Source organism: Carcharodon carcharias, chromosome 10, assembly GCF_017639515.1.
Source record: "Carcharodon carcharias isolate sCarCar2 chromosome 10, sCarCar2.pri, whole genome shotgun sequence".
Taxonomy (NCBI): domain Eukaryota; kingdom Metazoa; phylum Chordata; class Chondrichthyes; order Lamniformes; family Lamnidae; genus Carcharodon; species Carcharodon carcharias.
Genome location: NC_054476.1, coordinates 66599544 through 66617726, shown reverse-complemented (window position 1 = coordinate 66617726; position 18183 = coordinate 66599544). Strand labels below are relative to the sequence as shown.

Genomic DNA, 18183 nt, shown 5'->3' with positions numbered 1-18183 from the left:
CATGTTATCCATAAAGATCTCTGCCCTGCCGATGCTCCACAGTGACTCCAGCCACTGCTCCAGGTCTGTAACATGGATTTCAAGTAGCTGCAGCTGGAGACACTTTCTGCACATGTGGTCATCATGGACACTGGAAGTGTCCCTGACTTCCTACATCACACTGGGAAATAAGCTGAGAAAGGAAGACTACCCTAATTGGCTCTTCCTCTATGCCTGGCCTGAAATTGTGTATGGCTATCAATTTGTAGCCAGAGAATCCTTATATGAGTATAACATGCCTGTGTTTTGGACCTGCAAAGCTGACACAGAAAGAAGTGATCCATCCATATTTACATACATAGATATACATAAACACACATGTGTATATATATATATATATATGTATATACATACATGTGTATATGTATATATATTCCCCTCCACGCCAAAGTTCCATTGGTGTGAACTTCCAAATGTCCACCAGGATCAGTGGCCCATCTTTACACAAGGGAACTGCAGAGCAACAACATCGAGAACCTGCGAACTTTATCCTTTTTATACTGCCTATCCTCTAAAGCCCTTTTCTTCGGAGAGATTCTATCTGTTTGTCCTTTGTTTATCTGTGTCTGTGCTGGGGAATTTTTTTTAAGGAGAGGTAGGTAGTGAAACTTCCAGATTACAATTGTGTGTTAACCAATACTTGCAACTTGTTAAAAAAGTTTTGTTTTATAATAAACAACCATTCTGAGTTTATTGAAGGAGCCTGGTTAAAGTCTCTTTTATTCTGGGTACAGTAAAGAAGGTAAACAATTAGCCAATTTGGTGAGTAAATTAAACTTTTAAATTAATTGGTATGACCTGCAGAGTCCTGGGGCTAGATAATACATGCATTCCTCCCATCCCGGTCATTACACTCTCAGTTTAGTTTAGTTTTGTGACAATGAAAACCACATGAAAAGTTAAAAGCGGATGGAATAAGAGAAATAGCAAGATAGTTAGTCAAAATGTTTTAGTTATAATACTTATTTTCTGTTGAAGAATAATGTTACACAGAAGGAGGTTATTTGGTCCATTGTGCAGTGCTGGCTCTGAAACAGCTATCTACCTAGTCCCATTATTTTGTCATTTCCCCAAAGCCTGGTAAATTATTCCCCTTAATGTTATCCAATTCCATTTTGAAAGTTATTATTTAATCTGCTACCAGACTTCCAAACAGTGCATTCTAGATCACTGAAACTGACCTTGTAAAGAGAGTATTCCACCTCGCTTCTGGCTCTTTTGCCTGTCACCTTAAATCTGTGTCCTCCAGTTACAGACTCTAATGCCACTGGAAACAGATTCTCTTTATTCATCAAAACTCTTCATGATTTTGAACATCTCTATTAACTTCCCTTTAATCTGAACTAAATTGAGCCAAATTTTTCCACACAGGGAGGTGACTAAAAAATAATTCAGTGGAAAAGTATTGTGCTGCTGCATTGAGCAAGGTTAGGTATTAAGCGGTGACTGGGTACTGATCGTAGTTCAGGCGCTGCGTGCAGGCCAGGTGCCAAGAATAGCTAGCCACCGAGTGCTGAACAGAAATACTATTGACTGAATTCACTCCCAGTCAGAATGGCTACATGCAGCAAAGGTTCCTTTGCATTTTACTCCTGATCCCCCATTTCTTTATGTTACTTACAAGGAATTCTCTCTGGAGTGAAAAGGAATCCATGGCCCGTTCATGCAGTATCTGTGAAGTGAGTAGGTTAGATGCTGTTTGCAAGTATTCCCATGCTGACTGCTCCCTGGGTGACAGCACCTGCCCATCAGCTTCTTCACTTCCTGGTGTACACATATCCAGGGTCAGGGATACATTAGAGCCTCTCCTTTAAGGTGAAGAAAGAAGATCAGATTTCACAAAAGCCTTATTGTCCCTTATTTACAGCAGAAGTATTGTGCACCTCACTGTGAAACATGTATTAGTGACCTTCTAGCCTTTTGTAGCCTGTTCTCTGGTACACTTTGGAGCACTTACGCCCATGCAGCTGATTGTGAATAGATAAATAATTTCTCAATCCACCACAGCATAGTCTCTGCTGCATTGGAACCTCTCACTCCTGTGCATGCTACCCTCTGTCGACTTAAGCACTCCAGAGGCAGCAGTCTGGGTACAGGAATCAAGAGCAGGGTTCTTTCCTTGTGTAGCTCCTGATATCAGTAGCTTTGGCTGGAATCCAAAATGTTTGTAGTGGTATCCGCTCCAAGTAGTGTGGACTGAGGTTTCATTTTGTTGATATGTTTGTAGCATAAAGGCTTAGGCATTTACTTGTACAGATATCTAATTTATTATAAAGAGAACCATTTCAATCTTCATACATTTACCTCTCCTGAAGTCCCACTGGTTTAACGGCAAGTGTTGACTGATCCACTGACTCTGATGCTGAATCTGTGGAGCTCTCAAGGGCCTGAACCTGGTTCTCTACCTGTTCCTGGCCCTCAGACTGCAAAAAGACTTGGCCCTCAATATCTTCCTGGTCAAAATCTTTAGGTGCTGGTTCAGTGATTTCATCCATTTTTTCTTCAGGCCATTCCGAGTAGGTGAAGGATGGCTGTCGACTCATTGACTGACGTCTTGCCCCTGATGAGAATTGGCGGACGACTGTTTTCAGACAATAGAGGATCTGAGAAAGAAGAACATTGCTTAATGACTTTTTAACACACGTCTGTTCACTGTTCTGTAAATATTCTGCTTTTCTGTTTTACCTACCAAAGTGGATAACTTCACACTCAACCACATTGTATTCCATCTGTCATGTTTTTTTTCCCACTCACCCAACCTGCCTATTTCCCTCTGCAGCTTCTTTGCACCCTCCTCATCACTTATTTTTCCAAACAACTTTGTATCATCGGCAAACTTGGATACATTACACTCAGTCCCCTCATCTAAATCCTAAATATAAATTGTAAATAGCTGAGGCCCAAGTGCTGATCCTTGCGGAACCCTGTTAAGTTACAGCATGCCACCCCAAACATGTCCTACTTATTCATACTATATTTTCTGACAATCCTCAATCCATGCTAATATTACCCCCAATCACATGAATCCTAATTTTGTGTAATAGTCTTTTGTATGACACCTCATCGAATGCATTTTGAAAATCCAAATACGCTACATTAACTGGTCCCCTCTTATCCAGTTAACTAGTTACACCCTCAAAAAGCTCTAACAGATTTGTCAAATATGGTTTCCCTTTCATTACTTTGTATTGGCTTTGCTTAATCATGTTGTGATTTTCTAAGCATCCTGTTACTAAGTCCATAATAATTGATTCTATTTTCCCTACAACTGATGTTAGGTTAACAGGTCTATAGTTTCCTGTTCTTTCTCTTCCCCCTTTCTTAAATAGATGGGGTTATGTTTCCACACTTCCAATTCTTGGAGATTGTTCTACTGTCTAATGAGTTCTGGAAGATCAAAATTAATGCATCCATTATCTTCACAGCAACCTCTTGCAAAACATTAGGATACAGGTCATCAGGTCCAGAGAATTTGTCACCATTTAATCCCATTAATTTTTCCAGGCCTAGTTCTTAACTTATACTGATTTCTTTAAGTTTCTCATTTTTACTCGACACCTGGTTAACCATTATCTCCAGAATACTTTGGCCAGGATTTTACGGCCCCACCACAGCATGTCTCCCCCTGTGGATGCAGCGAGCCATTTAAAAATTCATTCAGTTTAGTGGGATCGTAATATCCCGCTGAGCGGGAGGGACTGTAAAATCCTGGCCTTTGTGTGTCTTCTACGGTAAAAACAAATATAAATGTTTCTGCCATTTCCTTATTCCCCATTATAATTTTACCTGTGGTTGCCTCACATGGGCTCACAGTTACTTTCACTAATCTCTTTCTAATTACATACCAAGAATCATTTAATATGGCCCAGATCTTCTGGTCAGTAGCGATGCCATTGCTGACCACAATTAAAAGTGTGTCCTGGAGGGAGTAGAGGGCATTAGAGGGAGTGTCAGTTCATGTGATAGGAATGGAGTAAAAGGTGGCTGAAGACAGCTCCCATGATTTCTGTAAAGTTGATTCTTCTTTCCATTAAACAAACAGAAATCAACTTATAGTAAATTCTGTAGATCCTGGTAGAAATTGCTGATGTTGGGTTGAAAGGTTCAGCATTTTGACTGTCAGTGTTTTGTGGTTTGCTCTGATGTTCAACATACATTTGAAGTGTCTAAACCCAGGGGCAAACACAATCAGAATGAAACTGGGCCTGGTGCTTTATCGACTGCAATGTCCAATATTACAGTTGGTAACAACATGGCGGTTTCCCATGCTGAATTTAATTCTGTCAGTACACTTGCTGACTTACGCAACAGGGAAGCACTACAACTTTTACTGAGGCACTTCTTTTGGAGGTTTTTGGCAAGGAGAGTTTTGATTCACTTCCAGTAGTGAATCGAGCCCATCACTCTTTTGGCCACAGCATGGTGAGCCCCCAAGGCCTTTAGTACTAAGACTACTTCACTATAGAGTGAAGGAGCAAATTATGCATCCGTCTAGAGAAAAGGGTCAACTGTACTTTCGTGGAAGCAAGGTATTCATCTACCCTGACCTCAGCACGGATGTAGCCTGGTGTCATGGAGAATATAAATTTGTTAAAGCCCAACTTTGTGAAGCCGGACTTAAATATGGCTTTCTCCACCCTGCTTGCCTGCGTGTAATTTTCAATGGAGTGAATAAGATTTCAACATGCTTAAAGAAACTTCAGCCTTTTTCAAGGATACAATTGTACCTTCTCTTAATAATCATATCGTGACTTCACCCAGGGCAAAACAGTACTCTATGCTTAATTAGGTAATTATGCATGATGGATCTGTTACACAATAAATTTTGTTCATTATACCAATCTCTTTGTATCTTATGTCCAAACTGCATTAATCTCAAGAAGTTTTACATATGGGTGTTTATTTTTTACCTTTTACCATATGTGTAATTGAGTTCTTTGAGAATTTAATTTCTCTTTATATTCTCTCTCTTTTGTTGAGTACTGTATTATCAAACTGTTACTTCGGACAGATTCTGCACCTTGTTTAGCATATGCTGAGCTTTACAATACTTTTGTTTGTGATATTTGATTGTATGTTGCTTTAATGTGGGCTGCCTTTTTAAGACACACTAAGATATATATGAACAGTACACTAGTTGTGAGGGGTACCATTCACTTATGTTGGAGAGGTGATACAAACTTTTCTTTCCTTCTTCCCCTTCTATTTTTTCTATTGCACCTACCCCAGTATTATATCAATAGCATCTCATTCTACAGACTGAATTTGATCTTCTTTCCATTAAACAAACAGAAAAGCTTATACTTAGATCACATGGTACATTTTATAAGCATGGTGAAAGAACCACTAGGCTCCCAGCTCACTAACTTCGCCGATTTGCTTCCTCTCAACTTATAGCTGAAATTGCCACTCCAACAGGGTCACCTACACCGATCATCTGGAGATCAATGATCTATTCAAACTTTTTTATTCCACTCTTTACACATCAGACTCCTTTTCAGATCCTCAATTATTTCACAATTTTTTTGATAATCTGGACATCCCATCTCTAACGTCTGACTCTATGAATGCATTAGAAGTACCCCTTTCCTAAGATGAAATACTAAAGGCAATTAAATCCTTGCAAAGTAATAAGCCACCAAGCCTGATGGATTTCCAATAGAATTTTATAAAAAATTCTTATCACAAATTTTTCCAATATTATTGTCTCTGTTTTCGGAATGCTTTCTCTCTAAAATGCTCCCTCAAAGATGCGAGGCATCTTTGTCTATTCTTTTAAAGATAAATAAGGATCCTCTGCTTTGCAGTTCATAACGGCCTATTTCCCTTTTAAATGCGGATGTCAAGATACTAGTTAAAGCCTTAGCCCACCGTCTTGGACTGTCCTTCCATCTATTATCTCTCCTGACCAGACATGTTTTATACAGGGAAGGCAATCTTTCTCTAATTTAAGGCGTCCTTTCAATATCATTTATACACATTCAACTACTCCTCCCCCTGAGGTTCTTATAACTATGGATGCTGAATAGGCTTTTGATAGAGTGCAATGAGACTACCTTTTCTTCACTCTTCAGAAATTTGGATTTGGACCTCTTTTTATAAAATTGAAAAAACTATTATGTTCCTCACTGGTTACTTCAATACGTGTAAATAATATCCACTCTAAGCTCTTTGACTTCCGTCGAGTTACTAGACAGGGCTGTCCCCTTTCCCCCCCACTTTTTGCTATTGCTACTTAGCCCCTGGCAATTTCACTGTGGAACTGTGGTGTTATATAGGGTGTTATACAGGTTGCAGTCGAGCAGAAACACTCCCTCTATGCTGATGACCTGCATCTTTATATCTCTGATCCAGTCTTATCTCTCCCACATATTTTCTCTATTCTTGAGCAATCTGGTCATATTTCAGGTTTTAAAATGAATTTGCAAAAGAGTGAAATATTTCCTATTTTTTCCTATTAACTCTATTGCAAAGAGTTATCTTCTTTCTTCCCTCCCATTCAAGGTCCCAGTAAGCAGTTGTAAATATTTTGGAATTTTAGTTACTCAATCCCATGGAGACCTTTTTAAGCTCAACTTTGACCCTTTGTTGGAACATACGAAGCAGGACTTAGCACATTGGTCTAGCTTACCTCTTACTTTACTTGGTTGTATAAGTCCCGTAAAGATGAATATTTTGCCAAAATTTCGATACTTATTTCAGTACATTCCATTGTTTATTCCCAAGCATTTTTTGTTGCAATAGGCCAATTAATTATTTCCTTTTCACTACATTGCTCTTCGCTTCCCACCTTAAAAACTCTTTCGGAGCAAGATTTTGATTCAGATTTATCAGAAGATAACTGGAAGTCTGTTCTCTCTCGTGTACATTCCTCATCTGTATGTGTGAGACATGGGTTGCCACGATTTAAAATCTTACATCGTATCCATCTATCCAAGGTGAAACTATCTAAGATCTATCCAGATTTGGATCCAACCTGTGATAACTGTCATACTGCCCCAGCCATTCTAATTCATCTGTACTGGTCGGATCCTAAATTGGCTTTGTTTTGGACAAAAATTTTTAGATCGCTCTCAAATATTTTCAGTAGCAACGTTGAACCCTCTCCTATTACAGAACTCTTTGGAGTGGAACCAAATGGCATCCCTCTTACAAAAATTCAGACTGATGCACTTGCCTTTTCAACATTATTGGCTAAACATATTATTCTATTAAATTGGGAACAATCTGCCCCGCTTTCTTTTATTAATTGGATACGTGATCTTAAAAACTTGAGAAAATAAAATAAAGGAAAATGAAGAGGCTCCATTGAAGGATTTGATGTAGCTTGGCAACTTTCCTTAGATATATCTGACCCTAATTAGGTTGTATGTACTATATCAGGTGAAGCTATATCTGACCTATGATTGTTGCTGATTTTATTATTCATTTTTTGGAGGTTTGGGAGGGTTTTCTTCTCTTTTCTTTTTCTTCTTCTTCCTCCTACTTCTCTGTTCCTTTCTTTCTCTTCTAAATGTAAGTGTATTGAATTATTGCTGTACTGTTAGTTTTTTTTATATGGTTACTCATTATGAATGTTGTTAAAATTAATTTAAAAAACATTTTAAAAAAAGAAAGAAAAGTATGTTTTTTAAAAAAAAAGAAAAGTATGTCCTATCCTTTCATTGCCATTGCAGCCAAGTCTTCCTGTCATTGTGGAAGAGCAGGGTGAGGGTGTGCATTGTTGGAAGGGGGTGTGGTTAGTATTGGTAGGAGGGTGAGTGAGGAGGACAAGCATTGTCAATGTGCAGAGGTGGGATGAGCAGTGTTGGGTGGTGTGGGTGGGTGAGAATTGGCTGGGGTGCGGGGAGTGAGCATTTTGGGGATGGGATGAGGGGGGTGAGCGTTGCCAGGGTGGTGGGGTGTGAGCATTACTGGGAGGGAGGATGAGGGGTTGAACATTGTTGGGGTGCAAGGATTTGAATATTGCTGCAGAGGTAAGCAACATCTTGGAATGGGGTAGTGAGCACTATGGGCAAGGGGTGGTGGGGGGGGGGGGTGCGTGGTAAACAGTGTTGAGGGAATGGTGAGCAGTATTGGGGGTACAGATGGCGTGAGCATTGTCAGGACGGGTTGGATTTTTTTTAGGCTTTCCAGATACAGCTTGCCCTGTTAATCACTGTCAACTCAGGTCCTACGCCCGTCATTAACAGCAGGAGAATCATAGGGTAATTTTCAGCTTTGGAACTGGGCATCAAGCCCAAGTCTTCACTGACTAATGTCAGTCATAGACTTAGAGTCATAGAGGTTTACAGCACAGAAAAAGGCCCTTCGGCCCATCGAGTCTGCACCGGTCAAACAAGAACCTAACTGTTCTAATCCCATTTTCCAGCACCAGGCCCATAGCCTTGTATGCCATGGCATCGCAAGTGGATATCCGAATACTTCTTAAATGTAATGAGGGTTTCTGCCTCCACCACCCTTTCAGGCAGTGAGTTCCAGGATCCCACCACCCTCTGGATGAAAAAATTATTCCTCACATCCCCTCTGAATCTCCTGCTCCATATCTTAAATCTTTGCCTCCTGGTTATTGATCCCTCCACCAAGGGGAAATGTTCCTTCCTGTCTACCCTATTTATGCCCCTCATAATTTTATAGACCTCAATCATGTGCCCCATCAATCTCCTCTGCTTCAGGGAAAATAACCCCAGTCTATTCAATCTCTCCTCATAACTAAAACTCTCCAGCCCAGGCAGCATCCTGGTAAATCTCCTCTGCACTCTAATGCAATCACATCTTTCCTGTAATGCGGATTCCAGAACTGCATGCAATATTCTAGCTGTGGCCTAACCAATGTTTTATACAGTTCCAGCATAACCTCCCAGCTCTTATATTCTATGCCGCGGCTAATAAAGGCAAGTATCCCATATCCTTATCTACCTGTCCCGCTACCTTAAGGGACTGGTGGACATGCACACCTAGGTCCCTCTGATCCTCGGTGCTTCCCAGGGTCCCACCATTCATCGTGTATTCCTGTGCCTTGCTTGTCCTGCCCAAGTGCATCACCCCACACTTATCCGGATTAAATTCCATTTGCCACTGATCAGCCCATCTGACCAGCCTGCCTATATCCTCCTGTAATCTAAGGCTATCCTTCTCACTGTTTACCACCCCAATAATTTTCGTGTCATCCGCGAACTTACTGATCAACCCTCCTACATTCAAGTCTAAATTGTTTATATATACCATAAGCAGCAAGGGACCGAACACTGATTCCTGTGGAACCCCACTGGACACAGGCATCTAATCACAAAAACACCCATCGACCATCACCCTCTGCTTCCTGCCACTCAGCCAATTCTGGATCTAATTTACCAAATTGCCTTGGATCCCATTATCAGTCTCCCATGCTGGACTATCAAAAGCCCCACTGAAGTCCAAGTAGACTACATCTAATGCATTGCCCTCACCTACACACCTGGTCAACCTCATTGAAAAATTCAATCAAATTGGTCAGACATGACCTCCCCTTAACAAAACCATGCTGACTTGATTAATCTCTGCCTCTCCAAGTGTAGATTAATTCTGACCCTCAGAATTGCTTCCAATAGTTTCCCCACCACTGAGGTTAGACTGACTGGCCTGTAGTTCCCTGGTTTGTCCCTTCCTCCCTTCTTGAATAATGGTCCCACATTGGCTGTCTTCCAGTCCTCTGGCACCTCTTCTGTGGCCAGAGAGCTATTGAAAATTATTTCCAGCGCCCCTGCTATCTCCTGTCTTGCCTCACTCAACAGCCTGGGATACATTTCATCCGGGCGTGGAGATGTATCTACTTTTATGTCTGCCAGACCACTTAGAAGCTCCTCCCTTTCTATGCTAATTTCTTTAATTATATTACAGTCCTTCTGCCTGATTTCCATACCCACGTCATCCCTCTCACTTGTAAACACCGGCACAAAGTATTCATTTGGAACCCTACCTACGTCTTCCATCTCCAGGCACAAATTAACACTATGGTCCTTAATGGGCCCTACTCTTTCCCTAGTTATCCTCTTACTCTTAATGTACATGTAAAATAACTTTGGATTTTCCTCTATTTTACCTTTCAATGTATTTTCATGCCCCCTTTTTGCTTTCCTAATTTCCTTTTTAAGTTCCCCCCTACACATTCTATACTCCTCTAGGGCTTCCGCTGTTTTGAGTCCTCAGTATCTGCCATAAGCTTCCCTATTTCTCTTTATCCAATCCTGTATATCCCTCGATTTGTTGGTCCCACCTTTATCTTTACTGGAATATGTTGGTCCTGTACTCTCCCTATTTCCTTCTTGAATGGGTCCCACTGCTCTGACACAGATTTACCTGAAAGTAGCTGCTCCCAGTCCACTATGGCCAAATCATATCTGATCTTATTAAAATTGGCCTTCCCCCAACTCTGATTTCTGGCCCATGCTTATCTTTTTCCATAACAACCTTGAATCTAATGGAGTTATGATCACTATCTGCAAAATGCTCCCCCACTGATACCTCTATCACTTGCATGGCTTCATTCCCTAAAATTAAGTTCAGGACCGCCCCCTCTCTTGTCAGACCTTCTACATACTGGCTTAAAAAGCTCTCCTGGATGCATTTTAAGAATTCCGCTCCCTCTAAACCTATCACACTATGACTAACCCAGTTAATGTTGGGGAAGTTGAAATCCCCCACCAATACTACCCTATTATTTTTACATTTCTCTGAAATTTGCCTACATATTTGCTCTTCTATTTCTCTCTGGCTGTTTGTGGGCCTATTGTACACCGCCAGCAATATGATTGCTCCTTTTCTGTTTGTAAGTTCTACCCATATGGCTTCATTTGAGGAGCCTTCTAAGATGTTATCCCTCCTAACTGGTGTAATTGATTCATTGATCAATATTGCGATACCCCCTCCTCTTTTATGTTGGGAGACATTCTCAGAATGCCTGGGTAGCATAATTCTGCCCATCAGAAGTTTAAACTTCCCAGATAAGTACCATGCATGTTCACGGGTCGGGACTTCCTCAGGGTTCTGACACGCAACAATGGCAAATGTCTTAACATTCACCACTGTTGCCTTTGGAGATCTGGGCCAATGGTTTTATGTCTTTTGCTAGTCTACTCTCATAATCTCTTTTCTCTTTCTTGGTCCTCTTTTGCTGAATTTTAAAGTCGCCTCAATCGTCGCATTTACTACTCTTTGACAATATTGTAAGCCTCTTCCTTTGATCGAACATGATCTTTAATCCTCTTGTTAGCCATAGATTGAGCATTTTTTTCTGTGGCATTTTCATGCTTTAAAATAATATATATTTGTTACAAATTACGTATTAGTTCTTTAAATGTTAGCCATTGTTAGTCCACCAATATATCTTTTTATGCAGTTTCCCAACCTACCTTAGCCAACTTGCCCCGCTATACCTACTGTTGTAATGAACAATTGCAGAGATGTAGATATACCTGAACAATAACTGGTTTATGTGATGAACATAACTAGATACAGATATGCAAGACTAGGGGTGGAATCATCCCAGATTTGCACTGTGTGATAGCGGGTGGGAAAAAGAACGTTTTAACCGCTGGCCGCAAAGGTGACTTGTCATGCCGTATCATCTCAAACCCTCTTCATTAATCATGCGTTCCCAGGAAACAAGTCATTTTGCTGGCAGTTGGCCTCCGATTCATCCACTACGCTGCTTCCTTACGCTGGGCGTTATATTTAAAGTGTAGCAGAGTGCACACCTCCCAGTGCTTCCAGCCCAGGAATCCTGTACAGACAACATGGCCCCAAAAGGCAAGAAGACTGCAGCCCCCTGTTTCAGTGATGCATCACTGGAATGCCTTTTGGACGCCATGGAGACCCGCCGTGATGTCCTCTACCCTGCTCTGTCCACATGAGGTACAGCAACATCACCAATCTGCCTCGGAAGGCTCTGGCAGCGATAGTCAATGCCAAAGCCCTGTAAAAGAGGACAGCCACCCAGTGCTGAAAGAGGATGAATAATCCCCTCTGTTCTGCCAGGGTAAATCAGTCTTCTCACCACTGTCAACTCACACACTCATAAACCCATCACACATCTACAGGGATTTCACTCATTGCCAGTTTAATGGACATCACTATTCACCCTCTCACACACACCTTCATTGACCTCATCTCATCCATGGCACTGCTCACCACCTATACATATCAGGCATACTTATCACCTGGCCTGGCAGACATCCTGCTTACACTCTCCGCATCTGTATTCATACAGGACAAGCTGGCACACAACAAAAGGGCTCTCCTTGCTTTCACAGGCACATCTGGGAAACAGCCGACAGAGTTCAGGACCCAGGTCCTCGATTCAAGCCCCGAAGACACCTCAGAAGAAGAATCTGCTGAAACCCTCATTGAAGACCTGTTGCAGACTGGTGGAGGAATGCTTGAAATCATTGTCCTCATGGACTTTAAAAATTGGGTTATCCAGTTGGCCAGCGAAGATCTGGACCATTCCTGTGCTGACGGTGAGGATTCAGCAGTGCAACATCCATCAGACATCCTGTGAGTGATGTGTCCTGTATCATGGGCCATTTCCATACACTAATTATCTCTCCTTGCTTTCACAGGCACATCTGGGAAACAGCCGACAGAGTTCAGGACCCAGGTCCTCGATTCAAGCTCCGAAGAAGAATCTGCTGAAACCCTCATTGAAGACCTGTCACAGCACTCACCCACACCTTCCACCAGTGCAGAGACACAGACCTCAGTGGGACCAGGCTTTAGTGTAGCCTTGGGGTCACAATCTGGTGAGCACATCGTACTTTCTGATCCACGGCAGGCAAAGGCAGGCACTTCTCAGGTTTCCAGCACTCAGAGGACTGCTAGAGACCATAAATCTGCTGAGTCCAAGTTAGATGATGAGCCTCTGGATTGGTCATGCCTCAGTCTCTGGAGATGCAAGGTCAAGCTCGGGAACATCAGGAAGAGATGTCTGCTACACTCTTCAGATTGCAAAGCAAGATGGAGGAGTCCACCTTCAGTCTGAGGCAATAGTGCCGGCATGCCAACACACCGAGGTTAGCACTGGTGGGATGGCGGCCGCCATGGAAACCCTGGTACAGGACATCGGTTCTGTACTGCTGCACGGGCTGAACTGCATCACTGACGCCATAGTTGGCCTCCAATAGTGTCAACATGAGAGGGGTACAGGACAGCTCTATCTCACTTCAACTTCCCCTTTTCCTCAAGGAGTCAGCCAGGAGCCCTCAAGACACCCATAGGGAGGGAGGTGCATACCCTTGGGCCATCCATCCAGGTGACTCTGGGAGTGTCTGACCCATCTGAATCCCATCTTCCTGTAACCCCAGCAAATCCAGCTCCAAAGACCGAGGAGTGTACCACTGCCACACAGCAGGACACCAAAAGCAGGCCAGGGCCCTCCAGGTCTTGGCCCACCTGAGGACACCCATCAAAGTAATCACAGACAGGATGTAGCAGTCAGCAGGCTGCCTCAACCTCTGGTGTAGATGTCGGCACAGCACCAAGACATAGCGGCAGGGTTAGAAAGGTTAAGAAGATGTAACTCTTTCGAGTACAAACAAGTTTCCATCTGTTTCAGATGAAGTTACATTGTTTCATAGTTTGCCATTGTGAGATTTGAACTCTTGATAAGCTTTTAAAATGAAAACAATTAAACTAAATCAACAAAATTGGGATAAATCAGGCACAGCCCCTAATGCAGGTCAGCTGTAAAACCATGGACAAAGTTTAAAGGAACCCTTTACCCTTTTCAGTGCCCAGATTAGAACTCACTTTTAGGTAACTCTTTCGAGTACAAACACGTTTCCATCTGTTGCTATTCAGATGAAGTTACATTGTTTCATAGTTTGCCATGGTGAGATTTGAACTCTTGATAATCTTTTAAATGAAAACCAAATCAACAAAATTGGGATAAATCAGGCACAGCCCCTAATTCAGGTCAGCTGTAAAACCAAGGACAAAAATTTAAAGGAACCTTACAAACTTTAAATCAAAATGTGATTAAAGGGGTCAACAAAACATCCCAGTCCCCGCGGTGCCCACCGAGCACGGAAGGCCTCGAGAGTGCCAGCAGACACCGCGTGCTCCTTCTCCAGGGACATCCGGCAGCGAACGTAGCCGCGGAAGAGGGACAAACAATCGGGCGGGACTCCCCCGTCGATCGCCCGCTGCCTGGACCTGTTAATGGCCAACTTGGCCAGGCCCAGGAGCAGGTTCACGAGGAGGTCCTCCTCCTTCCCGACCCCCTTCCGCACCGGGTGCCCATAGATCAGGAGCATGGGGCTGAAGTGCAAACAGAACATCAATAAAAGGTTTTTCAAATAACTAAATAGGGAGTGCAGCCTACAACACCCTATGTATACATGGTCCACGGACTCCACAAGACCGCAAAAAGGGCACGTGTCCTGACAGTCCGTGAACCTATGCATCCTCTTATTATAGGGGACTGCTGCATGCAACACCCTCCAACCCAGGTCCCCGATAGAAAGGGGGAGGACACCTCCGTAGAGGGCCTCCCATCGGGGGCCTCCGCCGCCGGACAGCAACAAGGCACACCAGCGCGTGTCCGGTCAATGGACAAGGGCGAGAAAATGGAAGGTGTGCAGCAGCAGTCCATACAAAAAGCCCCTCTTTGCCATGCCAAAAGGCATGGAGGGCATGTCCCCGAGGCGACTCATATTGCGGGGCACCAGCACCCGAGGGAGGGTTCAGGGCTTCGGGCCAATGTGGAATTCTGTCCGAACAGGGGAATGTTCAGACGGAAGACCACCGCGCACCTGGGCCACCTCGACCCAAAATAACGTCGGGTCCGAGCACGACTGTTCTCAGGTCTTGGATGGCATCGGCTGCGACCTGGACACTCACAGACGCGCGTCACGCCAACTCCTGCGGGAGCATCCAGCCCAGTCCTCCGCCACCCAGCACGTCCCCGATCCTGGTCACCCCTGCAGCCACAGCCCTCCTCTCCGCCAACCACTGAAAAGGCCGCGGGGCGGATTCCTGAGCAGCGGCTCTCTGACGATAGCCGCTACTCCTGACGGGGGAGAGCTGCGTCGCGAGGCGACCACTTTCCAGACTTTGATCAGGTCCTGGTAAAAGACGGGCAATGCCTGCAAGGAGCCACCGAGGCCCAGCTGTTCTATAAACAGGAGCTGCACGTCATAATTCAGGCTGTGCACCTGACGGAAGAAATACGTCGTCAGGGCACACCATCTAGGAGGAGGCTCGACGTAGAGGTATCGCTGCAGGGTCTGAAGGCGGAAAGTCGCCACCTGTGTGCGTAGGCACACTAGCGCCTGACCACCCTCCCTAAGCGGGAGGCTCAGAACCTCAGCAGCGACCCAGTGCAATCTTTTGTCCCAGAAGAAGTCGACTAACAATCTCTGGATTCTTGTGACAAAGTCCGGGGGAGGGGTCAAAGTGACCAGCCGATACCACAACATGGCGGTGATCAGCTGGTTTATGACCAGAACTCGACCTCGGTAAGATAGCACTCGGAGCAATGAAGTTACATAGTTTGCCATTGTGAGATTTGAACTCTTGATAATCTTTTAAATGAAAACCAAAATCAACAAAATTGGGATAAATCAGGCACAGCCCCTAATTCAGGTCAGCTGTAAAACCAAGAACAAAGTTTAAAGGAAACTTACAAACTTTAAATCAAAATGTGATTAAAGGGGTCAACAAAACACCCCAGTCCCCGCGGTGCCCACCGAGCATGGAAGGCCTCGAGAGTGCCAGCAGACACCGCGTGCTCCTTCTCCAGGGACATCCGGCAGCGAACGTAGCCACGGAAGAGGGACAAACAATCGGGCGGGACTCCCCCGTCGATCGCCCGCTGCCTGGACCTGTTAATGGCCAACTTGGCCAGGCCCAGGAGCAGGTTCACGAGGAAGTCCTCCTCCTTCCTGACCCCCTTCCGCACCAGGTGCCCATAGATCAGGAGCGTGGGGCTGAAGTGCAAACAAAACATCAATAAAAGGTTTTTCAAATAACTAAAAAGGGAGTGCAGCCTACAACACCCTATGTATACATGGTCCACGGACTCCACAAGACTGCAAAAAGGGCATGTGTCCTGAGAGTCCGTGAACCAATGCATCCTCTTATTATAAGGGACTGCTGCATGCAACACCCTCCAACCCAGGTCCCCGATAGAAAGGGGGAGGACACCTCCGTAGAGGGCCTCCCATCGGGGGCCTCCGCCGCCGGACGGCAACAAGGCACGCCAGGGCGTGTCCGGTCGACGGACAAGGGCGAGAAAATGGAAGGTGTGCAGCAGCAGTCCGTACAAAAAGCCCCTCTTTGCCGTGCCAAAAGGCACAGAGGGCATGTCCCCGAGGCGGCTCATATTGCGGGGCACCAGCACCCGAGGGAGGGTTCGGGGCTTGGGGCCAATGTGGAATTCCGTCCGAACAGGGGAACGCTCAGACGGAAGACCACCGCGCACCTGGGCCACCTCAAGACCCAAAATAATGTCGGGTCCGAGCACGACCGTTCTCAGGTCTTGGATGGCATCGGCTGCGACCTGGACACTCACAGACGCGCGTCGCGCCAACTCCTGCGGGAGCATCCAGCCCAGTCCTCCGCCACCCAGCACGTCCCCGATCCTGGTCACCCCTGCGGCCACAGCCCTCCTCTCCGCCAACCACTGAAAAGGACGGAGGGGCGGATTCCTGAGCAGCGGCTCTCTGACGATAGCCGCTACTCCTGACGGGGGAGAGCTGCGTCGCGAGGCGACCACTTTCCAGACTTTGATCAGGTCCTGGTAAAAGACGGGCAACGCCTGCAAGGAGCCACCGAGGCCCAGCTGTTCTATAAACAGGAGCTGCACGTCATAATTCAGGCCGTGCACCTGACGGAAGAAATACGTAAAATGAACTCTTGATACTCTTTTGAGTAAACCTGTTTCCATCTGTTTCAGATGAAGTTACATTGTTTCATAGTTTGCCATTGTGAGATTTGAACTCTTGATCTTGGGGTTACAAACCCAGTACCATAACCACTTGCCTATTTAGGCCATGTAACTCTTTTGAGTACTAACACGTTTTCATCTGTTTCAGGTGAAGTTACATTGTTTCATAATTTGCCATAGTGAGATTTGAACTCTTGATAATCTTTTAAATGAAAACCAAATCAACAAAATTGGGATAAATCAGGCACAGCCCCTAATTCAGGTCAGCTGTAAAACCAAGAACAAAGTTTAAAGGAAACTTACAAACTTTAAATCAAAATGTGATTAAAGGGGTCAACAAAACACCCCAGTCCCCGCGGTGCCCACCGAGCACGGAAGGCCTCGAGAGTGCCAGCAGACACCGCGTGCTCCTTCTCCAGGGACATCCGGCAGCGAACGTAGCCGCGGAAGAGGGACAAACAATCGGGCGGGACTCCCCCGTAAAGGAGGATTTGTAACTCTTTCGAGTACAAACACGTTTCCATCTGTTTCAGATGAAGTGACATTGTTTCATAGTTTGCCATTGTGAGATTTGAACTCTTGATAATCTTTTAAATGAAAACCAAATCAACAAAATTGGGATAAATCAGGCACAGCCCCTAATTCAGGTCAGCTGTAAAACCAAGAACAAAGTTTAAAGGAAACTTACAAACTTTAAATCAAAATGTGATTAAAGGGGTCAACAAAACACCCCAGTCCCCGCGGTGCCCACCGAGCACGGAAGGCCTCGAGAGTGCCAGCAGACACCGCGTGCTCCTTCTCCAGGGACATCCGGCAGCGAACGTAGCCGCGGAAGAGGGACAAACAATCGGGCGGGACTCCCCCGTCGATCGCCCGCTGCCTGGACCTGTTAATGGCCAACTTGGCCAGGCCCAGGAGCAGGTTCACGAGGAGGTCCTCCTCCTTCCCGACCCCCTTCCGCACCGGGTGCCCATAGATCAGGAGCGTGGGGCTGAAGTGCAAACAAAACATCAATAAAAGGTTTTTCAAATAACTAAAAAGGGAGTGCAGCCTACAACACCCTATGTATACATGGTCCACGGACTCCACAAGACCGCAAAAAGGGCATGTGTCCTGAGAGTCCGTGAACCTATGCATCCTCTTATTATAAGGGACTGCCGCATGCAACACCCTCCAACCCAGGTCCCCGATAGAAAGGGGGAGGACACCTCCGTAGAGGG

General features: G+C 44.8%; 1 protein-coding gene across 1 annotated transcript in view; it reads right to left on the bottom strand.

Annotated features, from left to right (window-relative positions):
- ptpn5 (protein tyrosine phosphatase non-receptor type 5) overlaps window positions 1–18183 on the bottom strand; it is a 92102-nt gene that overhangs the window by 55645 nt on the left and 18274 nt on the right. The window contains exons 2-4 of the mRNA XM_041196651.1: window positions 4554–4685; window positions 2344–2642; window positions 1661–1847 (exon numbers count right to left, since the gene is read on the bottom strand). Of these exons, the coding sequence (XP_041052585.1) occupies window positions 1661–1847; window positions 2344–2642; window positions 4554–4685 (618 nt within the window). The remainder of the gene's footprint in view (window positions 1–1660; window positions 1848–2343; window positions 2643–4553; window positions 4686–18183) is intronic.